Source organism: Saccostrea cucullata, unplaced genomic scaffold (assembly GCF_032062105.1).
Source record: "Saccostrea cucullata isolate Sc308-1 unplaced genomic scaffold, CSIRO_AGI_Scuc_v1 ctg1403, whole genome shotgun sequence".
NCBI lineage: Eukaryota > Metazoa > Mollusca > Bivalvia > Ostreida > Ostreidae > Saccostrea > Saccostrea cuccullata.
In genome coordinates this window covers 167,890-191,735 of record NW_026923837.1, presented here as the reverse complement: position 1 = coordinate 191,735, position 23,846 = coordinate 167,890, and the positions used below count along the sequence as shown (strand labels likewise).

Here is a 23,846-nt window from a genome sequence, read left to right as displayed (position 1 = left end):
TCTCAGATGATTCCATACGCAAAACCATACGAATGATCATTTTTAACAAGAAAAGCTATTAAACAATAAGTTGATGAAACAAGGATATAAACTGTATTGATTGAAGCAAGTTCTTAAGTCGATACAATGACCTTATCAGCAAATATGAACTATCATCTAATGCTGACTTCTGTTTCTCAGGCCATTTTTTACACACTGAAATTTCCACGGATTTTTGGTTTAACCGTCCAAGACCAGTAGCAAACGGTGGGTGTTACCGTTCAACAAGAAACCTCTTAATGCCACCTGATATCGTCGCTGATGTTTCTGGAGGTCTGTGCTTGCTCTACTTCCGGTTTGTATTTTTAAATGGACCTCAAGCTTGAATGATGTCCGTTCTCTCTATATTTCAATTTACTTGTATATAAATTGAGAACAATTACCTGGTACCAACTTGATATATTTAAATGAACTTGAAATAAAATATAACACGGCCCTATCGCATTTATCTTATATTTTAATACATTTATTTTACTGGGAAAAGTATGATGAAAGAAAGTTATCCAACACCATATCAGTTTGATTTTCTATAACCTCAACTTCCCTTACTTGCATTGCAAGATACCCTTATGACATAAACATAGGGTTTAAATGATTCGTTGGTAAGGGCATACATGTATACATACAATATCACTTCACAACTTCTACTCAATTTTGTGGTAGGGAAAAAAATGACAGGTGTGACCAGTAAACAATGGATTCTTACTTGTCCATGGCACCCAAAATCAAACCAAACCTGGTGTTTGAGACATCTGTGTTTGCTATGATCTCCATTTGTATTGCTTTAATGGATTTTTTAACTTGATTGCTGTTTGTAATCCTCATATTTCATTAACTTTGTAAAAAAATTAGTGGAATAAGTAAAAGGGGTTGTCCTTTTTTGGTGAAATCACTGCTACTTCACAATTTATCATTCTTCTATATTGAATAAGAAAACAGTTGAAGTTTAGAGCTGCAAAATTTCTTGCTACTAGTATTACTATTTGCAAGACAGAGGCATGGGAAGAGTGTGTTTTGTGATAATTTTTTGTGATATAATAATTTTTTTTCATTTTTTTTTTTGTTTTTTAGCCACTTTCTTGTTTTTATTGATTAATTAAGGCAAAGGTCTCTATATATAGTTATTGATAATACAGTGAGTGAAGAAAAGGGTAAAACAAAACAGTTATAGACTGGGATTCTTACATCATGTGATTTATTGGAGCTGAAGGTGAAAATGTTTTCAACAATTCATATGTTGCCCTCATACCCAGTCAATAACTGTAAATATTATTTTTAAACATTCTAATTATCTGAAAGTATACAGAAAAGTGCAACAAGAAATTAATTTAATAAAAAAATATTTTTATTTGTAATTTTAAAACAAAATTTATGTAGAGGAGATTGAAGGATATTTTGTATAATTGTGAAAAGTAAATACATTGTAATTTCCACATAATAATTTAAACATATTATCAAAATATGGAATGTTGTAAAACAAAATTTAGTTAAAGTTATGTTCCAAATCTTGTACATGTACAAGAAGAATATAATAAATTGAAGAAGATGACATATATAATGATTTAAAACATACCAAATATGAAACTTTTTTTATATTTTAAGAAATCTTTCACATAAACATGTACATTATACACTGTACAATGTAAATAGAGGAAAATATCACACACTGAACATCATAATGTATAAATATAATTTTTACAAAAAAAAATTAGATCACAGGTCAAAGATTCCATTCTATAAATTCATAGACACCAAAAGGATTGAGTCTTGATCTTCTAAACTAAAATCTGATGTGTGAAATATACACTAAAATGTAATTCATTAACAACATAGAATTTCATTCCATTAAACATACACTTTCATATAATTTACAACAGAATGCTTTTATAGAAAGTAACAAAAAGAATTTCATTTTAAAAAATAAATGTATCAGGGATGTATTTATGAACAAAACTGTTTAGCTATCCATTAAGAACTACAGACATGTATATCTTACTCTAGTGCAGATATTACAATAGCTTTTAAGCTAATTGAGAATACATATTCTTCAATTATTTAAAATTTTTGAGAGCAAAAATAAGGCAAAGTAAGGATTTTTTTGTGAAAATCAAAACATTTACTTCTAAAAATGGGGTAAAACTTAAACAATTACAGTTTATGCTTGTAATGGGATACAAAGTAGTAACAAAGATAGACATATAAAAAAAATTCCTTATATTGTTTATAACAATGTTGCATATTATATTTAACATTCAAACAAGCTCTCTCTAATCTCGGCTGTGTAAAAGCTAGGCTACCATATTGCTATGCAGTCACTAAAACAACAAAATATGCATCTTTAACATAGACTAGATAATGTGAAAAGACCTTTAGATAAGTTTTATTATGAGGGTGAGAGAAACAAAATGATATGAAGTATATGCTGAAGAGTTCTTACATGTTGAATGAACTTTGACACGTGTTGAGAATTGACCCTGTACATGTACTTTGTGTAAAAAGAGAGAAGAATTCTAGTAAGCACCAATTGTGTTACAGTGTTAAAAAAAATAATATTTGAGATTTTCTTTTAAAGAAAAAAAAAGAACATGATAAAAATTAAATTAAAAATAAATATTACTCAGATCACAGAAATATTTGGTCATTTTTTGGAAACAAAGAAAAACAATAGACAACATTATAAAATAAACCCTCCATACAAATCAATCACTTCTTTGGCATTCCTTTGGGTGAACATACCCAAATAAATTCAGTTCATATAAGGCTGTTAGTACAGTGAACAGTATGTAGACGATCATGAGAACCAGTCCATATCTCTTGGTCAGTTTCCATCCATTAGCATGGGTCGCCACCAATAGAAAGACGATGGTTAACAGCAAGGTCAAGGTCGAGTATAGCAAACCTGTAATGGAGAATTATCAAACACAAATTTTAAAATTCTAATAGAATTTGAAGCTAAGGTGTCAATATAAAACTTGTATATATACATGTAGACTTTGGTTATGGCATTGCACTTATAATTATAGAAAAAGTATATCTGACACCTGCAAGTACAGGTCCGAAATATCATTTTTAGTTTAGAAATGTATCTTTTAAAACCTTTTTCACATTTTATAAACATTAACAGACATAAAAATAAATATTTTCGTCCCAAAGTGTGTACCTTCTTGCTGTTCATGACAATCATGGTTTTCAAAAAATATGGCATTACACTCATTATCAATGGTCTAAGAGAGGTAATCACTCACCTTCACTGTAAACTTGTATAGGCTTTTTAAAGCCTCCTTGAGCACATTTTAGAAGCCATGGAACTCCTAAACAAATGAGGATATCAAAGACATTGCTCCCTACTGCATTAGATACTGCCATATCACCAAGACCTGTCAAAAAAGCACAATTGGATTCAAGCTGATTGAAAAAAGGGTAAAACTGCCTTAACAATAGCAAATGTTGAATAATTCTATTAATTTTTTAATTATAATCATTTATGAAAAAATTATTAAATTTCATTAAAATAACATATAAATTTAAAAAATGAATGAAATTTGAATCTACTTTCTCCACGAGGAACAAAAATTACCATTGATTTATTGCACTTATGCTAAGATATACTGACCTTCTCTGACAACAATGACACTAGATATTACATCTGGGAGACTGACCCCAAAAGCCACAAAGGTCAAGGCCATTATTGAGTCAGGTATATGTACAGTGTAGCCTGAAAAAAATACCATGTGAGCAAAATGTAACCTTTCTACGTGCATGTATACTAGGCTTAATTAGCTCATGTCAACTTATTTGTCAACAAACATTTAAAATTATCTCAGATAATTACCTATAATGGTGATCATCCACACCATGACATAGGAGAACACAGACAGCCAGACCAGTGAAATAGAGAACGTCAGAATAAAACACCTCCTCCACCGGGCTCGGCGGCAGTCCGGCACCGTCAGGTACAGGAGAACTTTGATTGGTAGACACACCACAAATATACCCCGCCTTATACAGCCCGCCGGCATCTCAAACACAGACTCGGGCTCCTCTGTTGGCTTAGGACCTAAAGATGGGATATATCTCTATTTTTAAATAAATGCATCTACATACTAAAAATGTTTTGAAATATAGTAATAGATAAATCAGCTGAATTAAAACAAAGGCTGTATAGATGACTGACCAATCTCTTTGTACATGACATCAGTCTCGCTGATTTCTTCCTCCGAATTGTAATCTGAGTCAGGAGAGGCAATCTGTGTACCATCCCACTTATCTACAATAAAACAAAATGAAATATTGTAAGATCTCTCCCTGTTATGTTTTAACATTTCAAGCAGGGTAAAAAAATTACAATTATTTTCTCTGTTTATTTTAAATTAAGAGCTAAATTACTGATCTATTAAAACACTGGTGAGACTTATAAACAATATCCCTCACTAGGTATGTTACAACAATTAAACAATTATGCTGCATAGCTTATTTTTTTTTCAATCTTGGCACTAAATATTAAAAAAAAGCAATCAGTTATGCTGATGGCCAATATCTTAGAGAAAACAGAGTACAATTATGTTTTCTTGTACTTTGAAGAGTAATATATCATAGATACATGTATGTATTAATAAAATGTTCATGCATATATGCATGTTTTCCTATATTGGAGGAGGCAAATATCGATCTCTATCATAAAATTAAGACATGTAAGTAAATTTAAGAACAACTAGTTTTAAATTATTTCCTATTCCCATAAATTCAAAATCAATTATTATTCTGAGAAAGATTTTCAGGAAAAACGTTATAATTACACTTCCTCTAATTTGTTGTGAACACACTTATATGATTTCCTGCCAACATTAGGTATCTAAAATCTAAAATCCAACAGCACTGGTCTATCAGAAAATACATGCCAAACTAAATAAAATAATCAAATACCGGTACTTGAAATTCTAAAACCTAATGATAACTATCAAATACAAAGAACTGTATACAGTCAGGGGTGTGACTGAAATCCATCATTTTTAAAAATGATGGATAATGGTCATTTCTTCTAAGTATATAATGTACACAATTTTCTGATTTTTGTAAATATGACCTTTTCATCATATTTCCATTCTCAAGTCAATTTTCCCATCCCATTTACTACAGTAATTAGATATAGTACACTATCCTGCCATAGACCCTTGTGTAGAGAAACATCTTGACAAGTAATTGAAACCAAAATAATTTAGTGCGCCCCGTAAAACTAATGAGATAATTAAGTGCGCCCAGACCTAACAATTTGATAAAAAATGATGAAAAACAGTCATTTTTAATATCAGAGATAACTCTATTTCTAAAATAAATTTCAAAATAGAAATGACTGTTTTTCATCATTTTACTAAAAAAAGATGAATTTCCATCATTATTAAAAATCAATTTAATGACTGAAAATCATCATTTTTAAAAATGATGGATTTCAATCACACCCCTGACTGGTATATATATGCCTTTTTTTGAGATCTGATTCATGTACAGTGAATTTTTTTTTTTTTGTATATTCATAAGATAATCAAATCTTCATACCTAAGTATTTATAAGACAGCAAAAATAACTATAGATACTGTGGGCATTGAGCTCACTTATACAGATGATACCCCCACCTCCCATATGGTTATAATCATGGTAAAGACTAAGTTCTACTCTGAAAGACCCGAAATAAGTGTAACATCATCAAAAGTAAAATAAGAGCTGGTCACAATGGCATAATGTAATAAAGAATCTGTGAAAATTTCATTCAGTGGTAAAATAGGAGATGCGGATAAGAGATGGGTACCCAAAAGCATAACAGACAGACGGACGAACCGATGGATGATCCCGATCACTATATACCTTAATTCCCACTTTTCAAGCTAAGGTATAAATATCTATAATAGTAGAGTTGTTACCTCAATACTGAGTTGTTTTGGAATATTGAAACAATAATCATATTGGCATACACATGTACTTAAATGCAAATATCTTAAAATTTTTACAATCCCACAATTCCTCACCTCCACCGTTCTCCATCTTGGACACTGCCCCATTTCCTACCCCCGGGTTCCTGAGCTTCTCATACAGAACTACAGACTCAGGCTCATTCTTTTTTCTGGAGAACGGCTTACAACAGTGTTTGAACTTTGGTACGATCCACTCCTCTATAGTGGAGTTAAAGTACATCAGAACAATGTAGGCTACATAGAACAACACCAGGATCAGAGCTTCATACCTACAAAATATAATGAAAAAAAACTAGCTTAGATGTGCTCATATTAGACATTGTACATATATACAAAGGAAATATATTGATTTGCCTCATTTTCCAAGTAAGAGTACTCATTTATCATGCTAATAATGATTAAAAAACTATAACTGATACAAAGTTTAAAATGTGATAAAATTCTTCATTCATTTCTTAGTACACATATTATTGTTATTGTATTGAATATGTAATATGCATCTTAACATATTATGGCCTTATACAATGCAGAGAGAGAGAGAGAGAGAGAAGGGGGACTATATGTCTTGTAAAAAACATTTGCAATTTCAAATTCCCAATTTTGCCTATAGGCAAATGTACATGTATTTTCTCTCTCCATAATTTTTTCTCATTTTTATAAGCTTTGACTTTTCTAAACCAAAGGGAAAAAAGTAAATTAAAATACAAACAAGAAACAGTGTAATCATGTTTAATTTTTAAAACAAAGTTTATATATGTGATACAATTATTCCATTGGATAAGAGAAATTTATTTTAAACTATTCAAGTGTTAAAACTACCTTTATTCAAAAGTGACCAAGAATCAATAATTATAATAAATTTATGTGTGTACAGTTTTTAAATATATCTTAATTTTTATATTTCTAGCTATTGATCAAACTTTTTATCTATACTCTCTACAAGCTGTTGTCCAGTTTTAATCATATACTATGTGCTATAAATTCCTTTATGTGCCTTATACAATGCAGAGAGAGAGCAAGAGAGAAAGAGAAATAGAGAGATATCCAAATATAGTATCCAGAGGGAGTGTATCAATAAATCCAACAAATTTAATATATGCATAACTTGCTGAAACTTTAAAAAAATTATTTCATCAAAATTGCAAAAAAATTTCAAATTTTTCCCAATTTTGCTTCTTCAAATGTTTTCTTAATGCAATTATCACAAGCTCTCCTAAATGTATATATTCTCTCTCATACAACATAGTTATGACATAAAGGTTGACTTATCTCATTTAATCTTTAATGAATTTATAACAGTTTATTTTTTCATCACATATTTTATCAAAGCTGGGAAAAAAGACACTGCATTATAAATGAATGGTAAAGAATCAAAACTAAGAAAATAAAAGCTACATTAAAGCAAAACTTGTATAATATTCACTGAAATATGTGACATAAATTTTTTTATAGACAATTACAGGTGGATTTCAAAGATAAAAAATTATATAATGGGCATCAAAAATGGGTACCCTCCTTGCCAACAAAAATATATTATGTACTGTTTGCCAAATTTCAACAAATAATATTTTGATGTTGTATGATTGACTTTAAGACACATAGCAAATTTGATGACATCATATCGAGTAGTTTACACTGTTTTTACTTTTGACAAATTAAGCTGGACCCTGTATTTTGAACAAGAGGCCCAGGGGCCACAGCGCTCACCTGAGCACATCAGGCTAAACAGAAACTATCTACACTACCTGAGGATGTTATATAAATATCACTTTAGCTTTGAAGTACTTGAAAAGAAGATTTTAAAAGGTTTCTCTATATATCCCTATATAAAACTTGAATTTTGGCCCCACCCTATAATTATAATTATAAATTTCCACATGAGTTTCATCTCTCCTGGCCCAGTGGTTCTTGAGAAGAAGATTTTTAAATATATATTTCTAATTTTTACCCTTGCCACAGGGGTCATGATTAAATTTTGAATCTACACTACCTGAGGATGATTCCACATGAGTTTCATCTTTCCTGTCCTAGTGGTTCTGGAGAAGAAGATTTTTCTTATATATTCCTACAAAACTGTTGTTGCCAGTTTTTGACCAAACTTGATGTACCTATGATGATTCCACATGAGTTTCATCTTTCCTGGTCCAGTGTTCTGTTTTTAAAGATTTTTCCTATATATTCCTATGTAAAACTTGGGTCGGTCATTTTGGCCCCACCTTTGCCCCGGAGGGTCATGATTTGAACAAACTGAAATCTGCTCTACCTGAGGATGATTCCACATGAGTTTCATCTTTCCTGGTCCAGTGGTTCTGGAGAAGAAGATTTTTAAAGATTTTTCCTATATATTCCTATGTAAAACATGTCCAGCTATACAAACCTCTACCTAGATGATTCCACATGAGTTTCATCTTTCCTGGCCCAGTGGTTCTGGAGAAAAGATTTTTAAAGATTTTTCCTACATATTCCTATGTAAAAATTTTGGCCCCATCCTTGCCCTGGGGGTCAATTGCTATGAATACAAAATCAAAAAGTTTCATCTTTCCTGGCACAGTGGTACTGGAGAAGAAGATTTTAAAAGATTTTTCATATATTCAAATATAGTATCCAGAGGGAGTGTTCCATGTGTTTCAATTTTTTAAAAATGCCATAAATTTTTCACAAATTCAATATATCCCCTTGCATAACTTGATTCCCCTTCAAACTTTGTGCCAAGTTTGGTTGAATATTATTTCATTTTGATCAAAATTGTTCTATAAAAAATTTGTACAAAAGTCTTAACAATTATTTTAAAATATCAGTAATTGTACGAATCCTGAATATTCAAACAAATATAAATGATCTATTGCTTAAAAATTAAAACAAAATTTACCATAAGATGTACTTTATAAAAACGGCGAAGGTCTGTCAAGAGCAAAGGTATGCAAGAGCACAAAAACAGATTTATATGCAATTTTCTTAAATATTAGCAATTAAATCACAAGATTAATATATGGAGGTGTCTCTCAGTTTTTTTGCAAAGAAATCGAAAGATTTATCAGGAAAGATGGAATCCACTACATTGAATTTCTTCAAAGATGATAATTAATTAAGAAAGTTAATGTTTTTTCACATTAACAACATTTGCATCTACCTTTTGACTTGATTTATCATTAATTAAACACCTTTCTCCAGGAAATTGTTCCATTTTCCAGTTAAGGGTCATACCCAAAAATGAGTTCAAAAACAATCAGAAATTGGATAAAATATGTTACGGACATGTGTTTGAATTAAAATAGATTAATAAGTAAAATCATGAAGACTAAATCATTGAAAAGCGTCGTTCCCCAATGACATTATTTATTGTCAAATCTGGAAATTTTTACATTTTATTTTGTAATCTGGCTCAAAATGCTGTTGATTAATTTTTATGTTTCAAAATTTTGCACTTTTGCTACATTTTCTTATTGTTGAATTATTTATAAGAAAAATATTTTTGCGTGCAATTCCCTTTGCTAAAAATTTATCATTTCTGATAATAATTAAGAAAATTTAGACATACAATCATGTATTTGAGATTTATTATTATGTTCTTTGTTCAAGTTGTATACTAAAACATTAAAAATTAAACAGAAATAGAGTGATTTCCCCTGTCAAAATTACATGTACCTCAGAGACACTTTTACACATGCATATGGGACATTCCCTCTTAAAACATCCGATATTTACAGATATAGCTGAAACATGAACAAAAGCATTGTACATTATGGTTTTCCTTATCTTTCCTGTTTGAGGTGCACCAATTTTCCTCCATAATCAGTGAGACCACTTGAATGCTACCCAGTATAGTTATCTTGACACTTGAGGTTTGCTGTGTATTTGAGTGATCACTATGCATATCTTATGAAGGGTGGTTGATTTGTTGGTATTCTTAATCATGTTAATGTTGGGCAGTGAACTTTTAATATTTCTATTCTGCTAAAGCTGACATTTTTATTAATTAAAATTTTAGTAGAATGTCTTATAACTATGTACTTCATTAAAAACATTGTTTATCTATGAATTTAAAAGAATTTTTAAAAAAATGTTTTTTTTTTATCAATAAATATTTTCAATCTTTATAAATTTACTTGCGTTAACTTAAGAATTTAATGTGGGTGAGCTTTTACCCTTAAAGTTTGAATTCATTTATCAAAATTAATCCTGCATGGGGCAGTTCCTTTGATTGATAAGTACATACTGGTGATATAATAACTAAAAAAACTAGATATGTGTATTACAATATCAATATTAATAGCTATTCATAATGCATTCAGGTCAAATAGAGCAAAGGGCTTTGAAATCCATCCATTTCTCCAGAACACATAAAAAAGCCATTAATAAATACCCTCAAACTGTTACATAGAAAATCTGATTAGAAAGGCTTAAGAAGTTACCTCTAAAACCCCATAAACCTAATCAATATTTCATGAATTATGCACTTCAGTCAGAAGTTTTTATTGAAGTTCATACACCTAGATACAGTTTGACTAAATTGTTTAAAGATTGCATGCACTGCTATTACTAGATGAATAGATTTGTAAACTCCTAAATTATTGCAAGTCTTCATTAAGTTGATGAATCACATGCATTTATATGTGTGTTCAAATTATATTGATTTAGAATTTATGAAACAAAATTCTTAATTGAGGTTAACATTTGTATTAAAATCACAAGATTTAGAGATAACTAAAAAAAATTTCAATATTTTTTATCAAAACATATCCTAAAGTAAATAAGGCCTTATAAATGTAATTGCATGCATTTCAGAGAAAAACAGCAATTGATATTTCGCTATTCCAATTTTCCTAACATTCCTATTAATTCCAGTTGTTCCTTTCACAAAATTGCACACAACAGAAAAATTGTCTGCCTATAATAAAAAAACATGCGGACCAATAACCCTGCAAAATAGTTTTCAAGGATGATTTTCCATACTGATTGACATTTCCATCATATTTACTTAAGAAATGCCATCCGCAGTATGGGTGTTAAATAGTGTATGAAGAAGTGGGAGTCAATATGTTTGAACTGGAAGTTAAAATTCATTGATTTGGCTTACCAGAAAACCGTTTCATCTAAAATGACAAAGGCCAGGGCTCCAACACTGAGGGCATAGAAGGCACAATCTCGGAATAACGGCCACCAGTGTAGTTGCACCACCTGTCCGAAATAAAATACACTATACAGGCATCAAATAGATCATAAACACATTATCTAAATGCAATAGATCATAAATACATTATCTAAATGCAGATTTTAAAATCATTGATTTCTGCCACACAACTTTTATAATTATGGTTCTTTGTAAAGGAATATACTTTTATTTATTTTTTTAATCTGGATGATCAGACTAATTAAATTGATGAAGGCTCAGATGTGCCCCATCAAAATGTGTTTAACATGATAAAACTTGAATAACACCAGATTAAGTTAAGTTACAAGAAATTAAGATAGTACAGTAACTGTATTCCCAGACTTGGTTATTTTTGCCCCATGTTATTTTCGTCCATCTATACTTGCCAACAATTTTGCTTCTTTTAAATTTGCTCCATCACAGTTTGTCTTCAGAGATTATGATAGGTTTTTTGATTTCATCCTAGTTCTTAAATTTGCCCACCTAGGAGTAGGGCAAGAGGAAAATAAAACGGGAGGCAAAAATTAAATTCTCCTTTTTACAGTATTAATGCATGCACACTATGTTTTTCATGTGTTTGAAAAGATTCATGTATATAATTATATACAAATCTGAAAGTGCCCAGAGAGCACATAATAAATAGCTAGCATACATCTTACCATGATGGCACATAGAGCACATATACTGATGACAAACAACACACAACTTACCATGCCAGCACAGAAGGCACACACACTGATGACAAACAACACATTATAAACAGCAGAGCCAACCACAGCCCCTAGTCCAATGTCATCCTACAATACAAAAAAAAATTAAAGGGGTTACATGTATCATTTTTAGTCTCTACCCCTCGAAATTTCTGAAAAGCCTTCAAATGAACCAAATTCATGGTCATCATAAAAAAAAAAAAAACATCCATCCATTACTGATTTGGAGTTTTACATTTAAAAATTTGTTTTTTTTTTTTTGTAATATCATTCAAGAGGGGGGGTAACACTATCTAGAAGGGGTGGGGTGGGGGTCAATTTAAAAATAACAGAATTTTGAATGGTCATAACCATTGTAAAATTTTACATTTCAAAATTTGTAGTCTGTGACCTTTAGTCCAGTGGTCATTTTTGTAAGATCATACATGTACAAGACAAACACTGGCCAATAAAACTATCAAGCTACAGAACAGAACCCTGATTAACATCTTAAAGTTTTTCCTCATTACATCTCATTGAGTCCAAGGTAGCAAGGATTGACTGTATTTTAAAATCAGATTTCCATCAGTGGTCAGCAAACATTAACAACATATGGTGCACCTATCTACTAACTTTATAATACCTCTTCCTGGATGCACAGCTGTTCATAAATTCTGACACTGGGGCAGAACCAAATACTTAGCAAGCTAGAATTTCCAATTATATTATTTGTTTCTGCTAAGCATATGGTAAAATACATGTTTCACAAATATTAATTTTTTATCTGCATTTGACAAGATGTACTGCATTAAACATATTAAAACATCATTCCTTTAGATATTATTTATTTCATTTAAAGTCATTATGTCTTAAAACAAGACGATATTTGTGTTAACATTTCTTCACAAATTTCTTTTTTCCACGTTTTGACAAAATTATTTTTTTTTCTATGTTTTATTTCCTCAAAGTTTAATATTGATTATTGATACAAATAACATTGGCAACAAGACAGATCTAACATTAAATTTCATGTTATACCTATTGATTTTTTTTTTTGCATTGATCAGTTTAAATACATTTGTAAAACAATTCTTTTGTACAACTGTCAATTGTAGATACAACTATACAGATGTGTCTAGGTGAATACTCATGTTACAGTAATGTTAAACAAGCTTTATCAATGCTTTATGGATAAAAAACTAAATTACAGTGGTATGACAAAGCATCTAAACATTTTATACATAAACTAGCATCTGAAAAATTTACACAATCAACAAGCCATCATTAAAATTTTGATGCCATCATCTGAAAATTTTCTTTATGTATATACAAGAAATTCACTAATACATGCTTAATTCAGATGTGTTTATAATGATTTCTGAAGCAGATTTTTTGCTTATCTTTCTTTTCAACACATAACACGTGGTTGAAATGTTTTGAAAATTTCATTTCCTTGATTTCATCTATCTGTTTCTTTGTGTGTTTGGGTGGGGGGGGGGGGGGGGGGGGGGGGTTAGAGGGGATTGTCAGTGAGTGTATATTGTCATGGTATCATTAAAAGTATATCTACACATTTATAAACTACACATACATTTTTACTTGAATTGTGACATTTTCAATTAACAATATTTGTTGCTGCTAAAGATGCTGAGGGTTGTATTCTATATCGTATGTTTTGGGTTTGCTATAATCATTATAAATTTGCCTCTTGTTCAGTATGATATGTCTCCCACTGCAATATGACTTAGATATATTGTTTAAGTTGCGTACCTGTGCTATAAATACAGCAATGACTGCCGTGGCGAGCTCGGGAGCAGAACTTCCTGCGGCCATCAACGTGGCACCAGCTACATCAGACTGAATGTGAAACACTGCAGATAGCAAAATATTAATTCAGTTTTTTTTTTTATTTATACAAAATTTTATTCACATAAGTGAATGGGATTGGGCAAGGAAAGCCTAGACAAGGTCAAAATGAACACACAATATATAGATATAAAAATAAATAGACACACATAGTAGCAAAAACAAAAGAACAAAAACAAAAGAGAAAAAAAAGTAGAAAGAGAGAGAGAAAAAAAAATTTTTACATGTATTATAAAGTGTTGGCTTTACATTACAATTCAAATAAAACGTTTCTGTGAAAATTCAAATGATTGAAAAAAAGTAAATCAAGTTCATAGTTTGATCACAATCAATAATATTTTGAATTTTTGGAAAAGTACATTTCTTGGAGAGTTATATTTTGGACAAGCAAAAAAATAATGATGAGCATCTTCAATAGAGTCAATACAGTATTCACACATTATGTTTCTGAAAAAATTGGTTATATAAGTCAAATTACATGCTATTTTGCAATTGGCAATGTATTATATTGTTTAAAAATGAAAATTTCTTTACCCTTTTTAAAAAATAAGAATTTAAAAGACTTTTAAATGAAGATATTCCAGGGGCATTTCTGATATAATCATCAAATCATTCCATTTTTAATAGTTGATGGGACAATATGAATGTTCAGTTATTGACTGCATGAACACATACATATAACGTATAATTTATGATTTTATATAATAGGAAATTTTAGTTTGTAAAAGATCACAATTCATCATACAATTTTGATAGCAATTTAATTGTCCTTGGAAAAAAAGTTTTGTCTTTTTCAGAACAATTGTCAATTTTTCTAAAACAGGTCTAATGTTGCAAAAAATTCAGTTTATTTTAAAATGCTTTCACTACTAGTATTTTATAAAACTTTCACAACTATTTCTGTGAAAATTCAAAATGAAAAGTACAATGTAGCTCTATAATAATAAGTTTTGCAAGAGGACTCTCAATGCATTTCTTCATATTCTTAGAGCAGTCTACAAATTATTGAAAAAATTAAATACAAACACTCTACATGCTCTAAGCTTTAAAAATGAAAATTAAAATCATTCTGCTCTGATGGTAATGAAAACATCCCATTTTGACAATTAAATGTTCAGTTATTGACTGCATGAACACATACATACATATATACTGTTACAGTATTAAAAACATGATCAATGTTTTGGGAGGGGGCATTTAAAAAGATTTGCAAATAAATGTTATGTACATTATTTCGTGGGGAAAAATATTCCATTTGAGAGTGATGGATGGTAGAATGCATAGCTGTAATTGATTATCATGGAGATAAATTGTTCTGTTAATCATTGTGCAAAGCAGGGTCTGCATAAATTTACCAAGCAATGACATTCCCTTCAAATATAATTGCATGTGAATTCAATGAAGATTCTTAGTCAAAGTTTGTGACCATTAAATTGACATTCACTTATTTAATCATTCCACCAATTGTGATTTATTGCTTGTTTTCTTTTAGATATGTAGCCATACATCACATTTTAGACATCACATGCTTAAAAAAAGCTTGCTGATTAATAAAAAGTTTAACATATCTGTCTGGACTCAATGTTCTTTAGTACACATGTTAAAGTCAAGGTGGAGAAAGTACAAAAAAAACATTTTTCTTGTTTATATAATGAAAAAGATTCTTAAAAAAAGCATCCCTAACATAAATAACACTGCCTTGCAAGAAGACTAGTACTGTGATTTGGTTTTCAGATAATTTTTTTGATAAATGAATGAATATAACTTAGTCATACTGAATGTGGAAAATTCATGTTTCTATTTTCTGTTGAACATCATTTTTTTTGGGGGGGGGGGGGGGGGGGGGGGTAGGGGTTAGGGGGGAGATGGTGTTGGAAAGCTATGAGCCGAATGATGAAATTAATTTATCAATAAAATTCAAGTTTTCAAATACTTTTAGAAATATTAATTTTGTGAGGAAAAGATTTAAGTTGTCCACTGATTCAATGATATTGTATCTTTTTCCAAAACAGTACAATTCGATCCCCAAGTAAATCAGGGAAATAAATGTCAAGTTTTATTTTTGTCAATGGCGAATTAAGGAATTTCAAAAATAAAAAAGATCTTTAAAAGTATCGGATTATGGAAAGATAATTCCCTACCATCACACATAATTTCCAAGGATGGAACAAAGTAGTCATCACAGATGTAAGCAAAGGCTGCGAACATATACACGGCCACCAGTATATGGATGATGACCGCGCCCCCTGCCCGCTGCTTCTGGGAGAAGAGTCCCGCGGGGAACTGTTTGATGGCCCTGGGGGTACAGTTGGTCAGGGAGCTCAACTTCCGTGTGGCAACTACAAAATTAAAAAGAGAAATTAAAGAGTTAAATTGTTTTAAAAAAGAATCAAAATATTCAATTAAAATCGATCAATTAATGATTTGTGCCATATATAATAGTCAATTTTTCTTTAATCTTAAAATTTCTTAAACTTATGTTAAATGCTTAAAAGTATAATAATTAACATGATTATCCTGAAGTATTATAAGTAATTTATTCAAACCACAGTAAATCTATACCTATTATTTTCAAAATTCTAGTAATTTTTCTTATTAAATTACTACCGGTACATTCACATTTACTTATTTCCAAGATTTAATATTAAAGACCAATATAATGATGACTGTACAGATATTTGACAATGTTCACTTGGTACAAATGGGTGTAGCTAAATCATTCAGACACATATTCTTTTACAGACAATATATGTTATCTGCTCTTCTTCATACAAATGATCACATGTTCCAATAACTAATATACATGTTTAATGGCCTTAAAGAGACCATGATCTTTCTCTGTTGGACACAAATCAAGTAGTCTTTGTACATATAAATGTAGAGAGTGGTATATAAACAAGATTATATGATTGTATGAAATAGTGGGTTTTCATGAGAAATTAGGGACCATATTGATATAACTTGAACCATAAGCTGTGATCGATCAAACGTATAACCCACTTTTCCAGTTGGTTGCTATGCATGCATTAAAAATGATTGAAAGCTTTCGAGTGGGCACAAAATTTTACTAAACTGCTGTTTCTTTTTTTCCATTCAGATATAGTTACATATATAGTTCTTACATATGTACAACATAATATCTATGAGTCTCTAACTTGTCTAATAAAACAAAACTGTCCATATTTTCCCAAGTTCTTTAAATGTAAAAGTAATGAGTGATAATGCATGGGTCATCTTCCCTGATCATTTTGTAACTGAAGGTGTAATTCAAGGGATAGGAAAATTTTCAAATGGTGAGAGATTGTCTGAGTTGAATATGTATAAAATACTTTCTTTTTCTCACTCTGACCCCCCATTTTTTTGCAGGGGGAGGGGGGGGGTAATAAGGGGTTTGTTTACCGAGATTCTTGGGAGTGGGTTTGCAGCCCCAAAGTTAAGACATACAGTGCATGTACAAGCAAAAAGCATTTTGTAAAAGTCAGCATCCTGAACATACTGACTGTTTGTGACAGAGCATTAGACATTCTAATCTAATTTTAAAATTATCATCTTATTTTTAACAGCTAGTCTTTTTCATGTTAAAGCATATGTAATTGTTTTATCTACTTAATATTGTACATGTATTAACTTTTACCTGCTAACTTTTAAATGTTATGTAATATTATTTATTAATAAATACTTATATACAGATGGTACACACTGATACAGATCAAATTTAAAGTTTGCATGTAACAATGCTTATACCTAAAACAGATCATTAAACTGTAAATGATAAATGTACAAATTAATGATTTTTACTGTTTCACAGTTTGTATCATCATGTACATGCAATTCTGAGAGAGACAGAAAGAGAGAGGGATGGGAAGAGAGAGAGAGAATGGAATAGGGAAGGAGGGAGAAAGGCAGTTGGGAAGGGGGTAAGGGAGAGTTGGGGACAAAAGGGGTTTGCAGATGGAGAATAAAAAGCTAATTTGACTATAATTTTCATAACCTTTTAGGTCTTTCATTTTCTTTTTCAAATGAACAGCTCTTCTAAGCTATATTGTGTATTGAATACATTCACAGATCTATTTTTCTTTTTAGTTTCTTAATTTAAATGTAATGATCTTCAAGAAGTTAATCCTGGTTAATCCCTATTAAATACAACCTCCTCCCTACTCAATGTCAACCACCAAACATTGGACACCATGCACTCTAAAATATATGGTAGTACAAATAATTAAAATGCATGGCTGGCTAAAAATCACTTTAATCCTCCGATTATGAAGGTCATTTTAATGTTCTGAGCCTAGAAAAAAATCAATAGAAAATTAACATTGCACCCACAAAGATGATTTTCCATGAAGGTCAAAGTCATTAAATGACAATATGTCAAAGAATTTTAGGGTTAACAATTATTACGTTGCATCTTTCATCTATATTTCTGAGAAAAATATCTTCAGGAAATTAAAAGAATTCATGCATACTGAGATCTTGATAACTGTTTGTCTAACTCATCAAAATCTATATAGCCAGGATAATTTACTTGCTCACAGTCAAATTGCACTGAATTATTGATAATCATGATAATACATATAAACCATCAGATAAAATATAGCTATATATTTCTCCCTATAGAAACTTATTTACACTTCATTAAATTATTTATAGATAAAATGGTCACTATAGTTAAAGCAATATGAGCTGCATCTTTGATGTCAGAATTTTTTGTTGCAAAATTGTAAATAACTATTTCAATGACAGAAAAAATAACGTTAAAAAACTTTTGTTGTTCATATTTGCGATGAAAGAACTATTTATAAGCTTCGAATGAATCAAAATTACATTATTCTCGTCCTGTACAATAATGATTTATTATATAAAACTGTATATTAGACTGTATATAAAAAATCTTTCTTCTGCTTAATTTTAGTCTAATTGATCATAAATGTTTAAGTTACATACAAATTTATTATAATGACACTTTATAACAGCAAAATAGAATTTTTACCAATGCAGCTCATATTGCTTTAATAATTTATAAAGCAGGTTTATGCATTGTAGAACATTTCTCACAAATTGGGAGTATATATATGATTTTTTGCAAGTTTAAAAATATTTTTTCTATCACAAATTTCATGATTTGGAAGAGAAGAATATTATTAGTTACACATTCAGTTAGTGACCTAATACGGATTCATACAGGTGTGAAATGGAAATCCGTATTGGGCGAGGCGAAGCCAATTCCCAATACGGATTTTCATTTCACACCCTGTATGAATCCGTGTTAGGTCACTCACTGACTGTGTTACAAATTTATCCCGCTGAAGACCTTTTTCAATATAAAAAAAATGAAAATATTAAGTTTTAATCCGATAACAATCAACAAAAAATATCGCTACGGTAAGAAGAAATTTAACTAAACTACCTACGAAAACCGTTTCTTAGCCGCCATTTTTATTTACAATTACAACGCTTCGAATGGAATCGAGTGCCCGATTTTCATATTACTCCTCGACGGCGATGTAATACGGAAAATTTCAGGGCATCATGTGATTAGCTTTTATCCAATCAGTAATCTACAAATTTGTTTGAAGCGGGATAATCATGATTATCTTACCATTTCTTACTGTATGGCTGTCAAAATAAACATAGCATAGGTTTTTAAAATAAGTGGATCGATCTGTAAGCTTTCTACATGTTCTACATGTATATTAAATGATTATAGATATTAAATACATGTAATGAGTATTTTAAAAGATGAAACATATGGAGATAACAAACAGTATTCAAGATCCAAAAAAAAAATACAAAATAGAAGCAGAGCAATCATGGACCTCCAAAACATCAGAAGTGGGATCAGGTGCCATCAGGAGTGAGAATCCCCTGCCGACTGGTCATACCCGCCGTGAGCTACTTGTCATGATCAGGAACTAACAGAAAGATCCTTCCTCAATTTAGTGTATAAATAATGGACTTACAATTAGTATGAAAAAACATCAGTCAGCATTTGACTTGAATTGTACTTGCTAACAAGGTTGTTGTATCGACCATAGAACTTATGAAATGATGACTTTAAATGAGACTGTTGATATTCTTGTCTCATCAACTTGTTTATCAATAATTTACAAAATTTTAGAAATTGTTCATACATAGAGCATGCACTTGTGTATGAATTGATATGATTCTATTATTAAAGAGAGCCTTGGAGAGCTCGAGAATCCTCTTAATATTACATGTATCGTTCAAGTTCCTGAATGAAACTATATATTTTTAACACATCAAATCCTATTAATCTCACAAACTGATTATATTTACCACATATATAGTCTTATATTTATATAAACATGCATGATAATAGTTAAACTCCATTTAAGAGATAGAAATATTTATAGATACAAATCTGTATATTTAATCCGATATAAACTAAAAATGTATTTTATACATCCTATAGATTGGTGTGTCTTATCTTTGTTCATACAAGTGTGATATATTTTGTATGCTATCTAATCCAACTGAACACAAACAAGAGTGCTATAATATTTTCTCTCCTTTTAATCATGTGAATCCTGTAACAGGTTCTTCTGATATATAAATAATTAATTCAGTTAAAACCTTGTTTGTGGATGTAAATTAACAGCAATACATTATAAACAATGCTAATACGTACATCAGTACATGCTCTTAATAGGCTTAATTAACTAATACATATCTTATAACCATGCTAACTAGTTCTTAAAAAATTAGAATGTAGATTATTCAATTTCAGAAAGTATAACTAAGATTACTTGTGAACATTATAGTAAATCAATATGGGACCTGAATCAGGTTTATTTGGATCCTTTAAAATTTTAGACTTATAAATTCAAATAGACTGATTAGTTAAATATATGGGGGAGGTGGGGTTGGGGTATAATATTATTTAACAAGTGTATATGTTTGTTTGTTTGTTTTTTAAACACCCCTCTCAAGAATTTTTCACTTCACACATTTATGGTAGAGATCGAGCTGCAAATGTTGTCCTATACTTGGCACTTACGGACATTGAGCAGTGAGGGATCTTTTATGTTGTACATGTAGCACGTTCTGCAACATGGGACCTTGGTTTATACGGTCTCATCTGAAAGACCCGTCTTCACATCCCCTTGTGGGATTTGAACCTGAGAAGTAAGATCAACTCTTGAGCAAACAGGTGACAGTGAACTCTTTCCATTAATCTTGCTGTTCAATACTTGAGGACGCAGTGGTTCAAATCCCACTGGGGGTCATGAATCCCTGTCATAATCAACAATTTCTGAGTCAACATGGTCAAAGTAGGTGCCTGCACAAAAGTGATCCCTCCCTACTCAAAGACCAAAAGTGTTGAGTATGATTCAAAATTTATGGCCAAAAAGTGGTAGGCCTACACTCTTTGTTACTGGCCAGGTTTAATCATATGTTTAAATTCACAGGTACTTGTTTCTGTAATTGCATGGAGCTCAACACTGTAATAACACCTGTATATTTGTGGGCTGAAAAATTTACTACTCAAACAAGTGCCTGTAGTTTAATTGTAATCATTTAACAAATGCACAACTTCAAGAGAAACAGGTTTACCTAACACTATGATATTCTGTGTACAGCAGTACAAGAGAGATGAGTTAGGCTACTGCGTGAATTTTTATAATGTTGCCCTACACGTGTTGATATTATTCCGATTTCCTAATAAAACTAGGTATTAGATTTTGAAATAGAATAAAATTACAGCTTTACAGATAACAAGACAATATCTATGATCATTTAGCCTAAGGGTACACCCACCTTTGGATTCCCAGGAATCGGCCTCCGAGAAAGCATCCCCTGGAGACCATTCCAGTCTCTCGATTTCTCTCACGCCAACAAAACTCAGAACAATACATGCCACTGTAAGTACAGAGCAACCCACAAGAATACGAATTTCTCCCCTTTTCATGCTATTATCTCGAATGAAATCAAAATAGATGTACAATATTGTTCATCGTGTCCGTTCACAGACAATCACGAAACAGCATTACCGCAGTTTATCGGCGACGGAAGAGTTTGGGCGAGTCCATTTTTCAATCAAGGTAGGACAGCCTAATATTTGGTCCGTCAGCGTTTCTTTATTTTTGTTTGATAAATTAACTATAGTGAAATCAACAACTTTAAACTTTCATTATTATGTATTTTATCTCTGTCATTTATTTCGATAACAAAAATAATACAATATATTTCCGAATGAGATCATTTTTATTTTCCCGGAATTCTGAATTTCACCTCTCAGTATTCTTTATGCTATTTAGCTAATAGAATTTCCTAATTGATTTCTGGAAGAGAAGGGGAAAGAGAATTATGTTTTCTTTGTTTATTTATATTTCTCTGATGTCTTATTTACTTATTTCTTTTTTTAATATACAATAAAAACCAAAATAAACGATTCCATAAAGAATGGCGAATATTTAATCGATATTGAGAAGTACAAGATCTGTTTCTAATGTAAACAAAAGAACAAATTCGAAATATACGACGACGTATTATTCAATTAACAAACCTATCTTTTAATAAGATAGGTGAGCTAGCACGGTACTATAATAAACCATTAAAACACAAAGGACGCTTATTGTACCATATTTTTATTTGAAGATTCGATAAATTATAAATAAGAAGACACAATGTTGCAACAATAGCGGGGGGGGGGGGTAACATATTCAGAATGGTGAATCTAAGAGAAGTCTTCACGTCCACGTCTGCAATGGCATAACTGTGCTTTAAGCATTCTGTATTTTACTGTAATTTCAATTTCGAGACAAAAAATTAAAATAAAAGGTCAGTAGAACCAATCGGCACCTAGTTTAAATTATTCAAGTGTGGTACTTTTTTTAAGCAATAGCATCTTCTCAGGTCTTTCTTTGCTCGAAAAAGATACATATCCCAAGTTGACACAGTTTTCCGAGCTTGCTGGAAAGAACCACGAAGGCAGATTAGAAAAGCTAGGTATTTAAAACAAATTTAGAAACATTAACAGTATTAATTATATGTCCCGAGTTACTATTACCATGCCAAGAAATCTCGTCCGATTTACGCGCACCGATGAAGTCAATAAAAGTGTAATTGATGCAAATCACCCATATTCCTCAAACGCTGTCCAGCAAGACAATTTACGGCAGCAGATTTCGATTTCAGGGGGTTGGATCCTAGGTTTTCAGCTTTCTTAGTTAAGAAAAATAAACTTGATACATTATTCCACCATTTATTTCTATCAGTGATATTTTTATTAAAATGAAAATATTAACATAGCCAATCAGGTTGCGTCTAAGTATCACACCGGCAATTGTTTTTACTTAAACAATAGAATGCTTTCTTTTTTGTTATTATTGGAATTAACGGAAGCAGCTGTTGCAGAAAAAATACATAACCCGCGTAAGCAGATTATGTAAATTTTTTCTGCAATAGCTGCGACCGTTAATTCCAGTAATAACAAACAAAGAAAGACATTTTATTGTTTATATTTATATCTGTTTAAATAATCATATAAAGTAGGATTAAAAAGATTAATTATTGTATTAATCATGCGAACGTCTTTATATGTTTCATTGATGGAACAGCCACTGATCAAGAAATCTGTACAGGCGACATGCCTAATGTAGTTCATGCAGTGATTAACGCAATGGGTTTTCTTAAGAAATAAAGGAGAATATATTCAGTGGATGTAAATATTATAAATTTCCATATAGAATTTTTAAAAAATTGTTTTAAAAAATCAGGTAATTGTTTACTTGAAAAAAAATTTAACAGAAGGTGTTAAACATTACCTGTCACACTAGCTGACACACCCTCACACACAAAACCAAAACGGTACCTACTCGGCATTTTCTGACTTTTTCCATCTGCAAATAGGGCTACCCTCAAATCCACGTGTTTTTTAATGTGTTTATAAACATTCCGAGTGCATCACAGGAAGTAGCCTCCCATGCCCGGAAAAAAATAGTTCCTGTCAAAAACCTTTATTTGTTCAAAAAGTACATAAAATTTACTAGACACAGGTACCAAAGTTGTAAAAATGGCTTGGAAGAGAATAGGAAAACGTCTCAAAAGAAAGGAAAATCAGTTTTATATGTATGGACCTACATTTGATTACCGGTGTGATACCTCTACCCA

The 23,846-nt window shown here is 30.9% G+C and overlaps 1 protein-coding gene across 1 annotated transcript; it reads right to left on the bottom strand.

Moving 5' to 3' along the window:
* Positions 1 to 1,479: 1,479 nt before the first annotated feature.
* Positions 1,480 to 21,730, bottom strand: LOC134265043 (sodium/potassium/calcium exchanger 3-like). Its single transcript, XM_062747291.1, has 11 exons — positions 21,492 to 21,730; positions 15,854 to 16,051; positions 13,617 to 13,717; positions 11,868 to 11,954; positions 11,083 to 11,183; positions 6,060 to 6,274; positions 4,214 to 4,306; positions 3,872 to 4,096; positions 3,653 to 3,754; positions 3,285 to 3,416; positions 1,480 to 2,938 (listed from the first exon to the last, which is right to left on the bottom strand). The coding sequence occupies exons 1-11, from the start codon at positions 21,640 to 21,642 to the stop codon at positions 2,739 to 2,741; spliced, it is 1,605 nt and encodes a 534-aa protein (XP_062603275.1). The 5' UTR covers positions 21,643 to 21,730; the 3' UTR covers positions 1,480 to 2,738.
* Between the last annotated feature and the right edge of the window lie 2,116 nt (positions 21,731 to 23,846).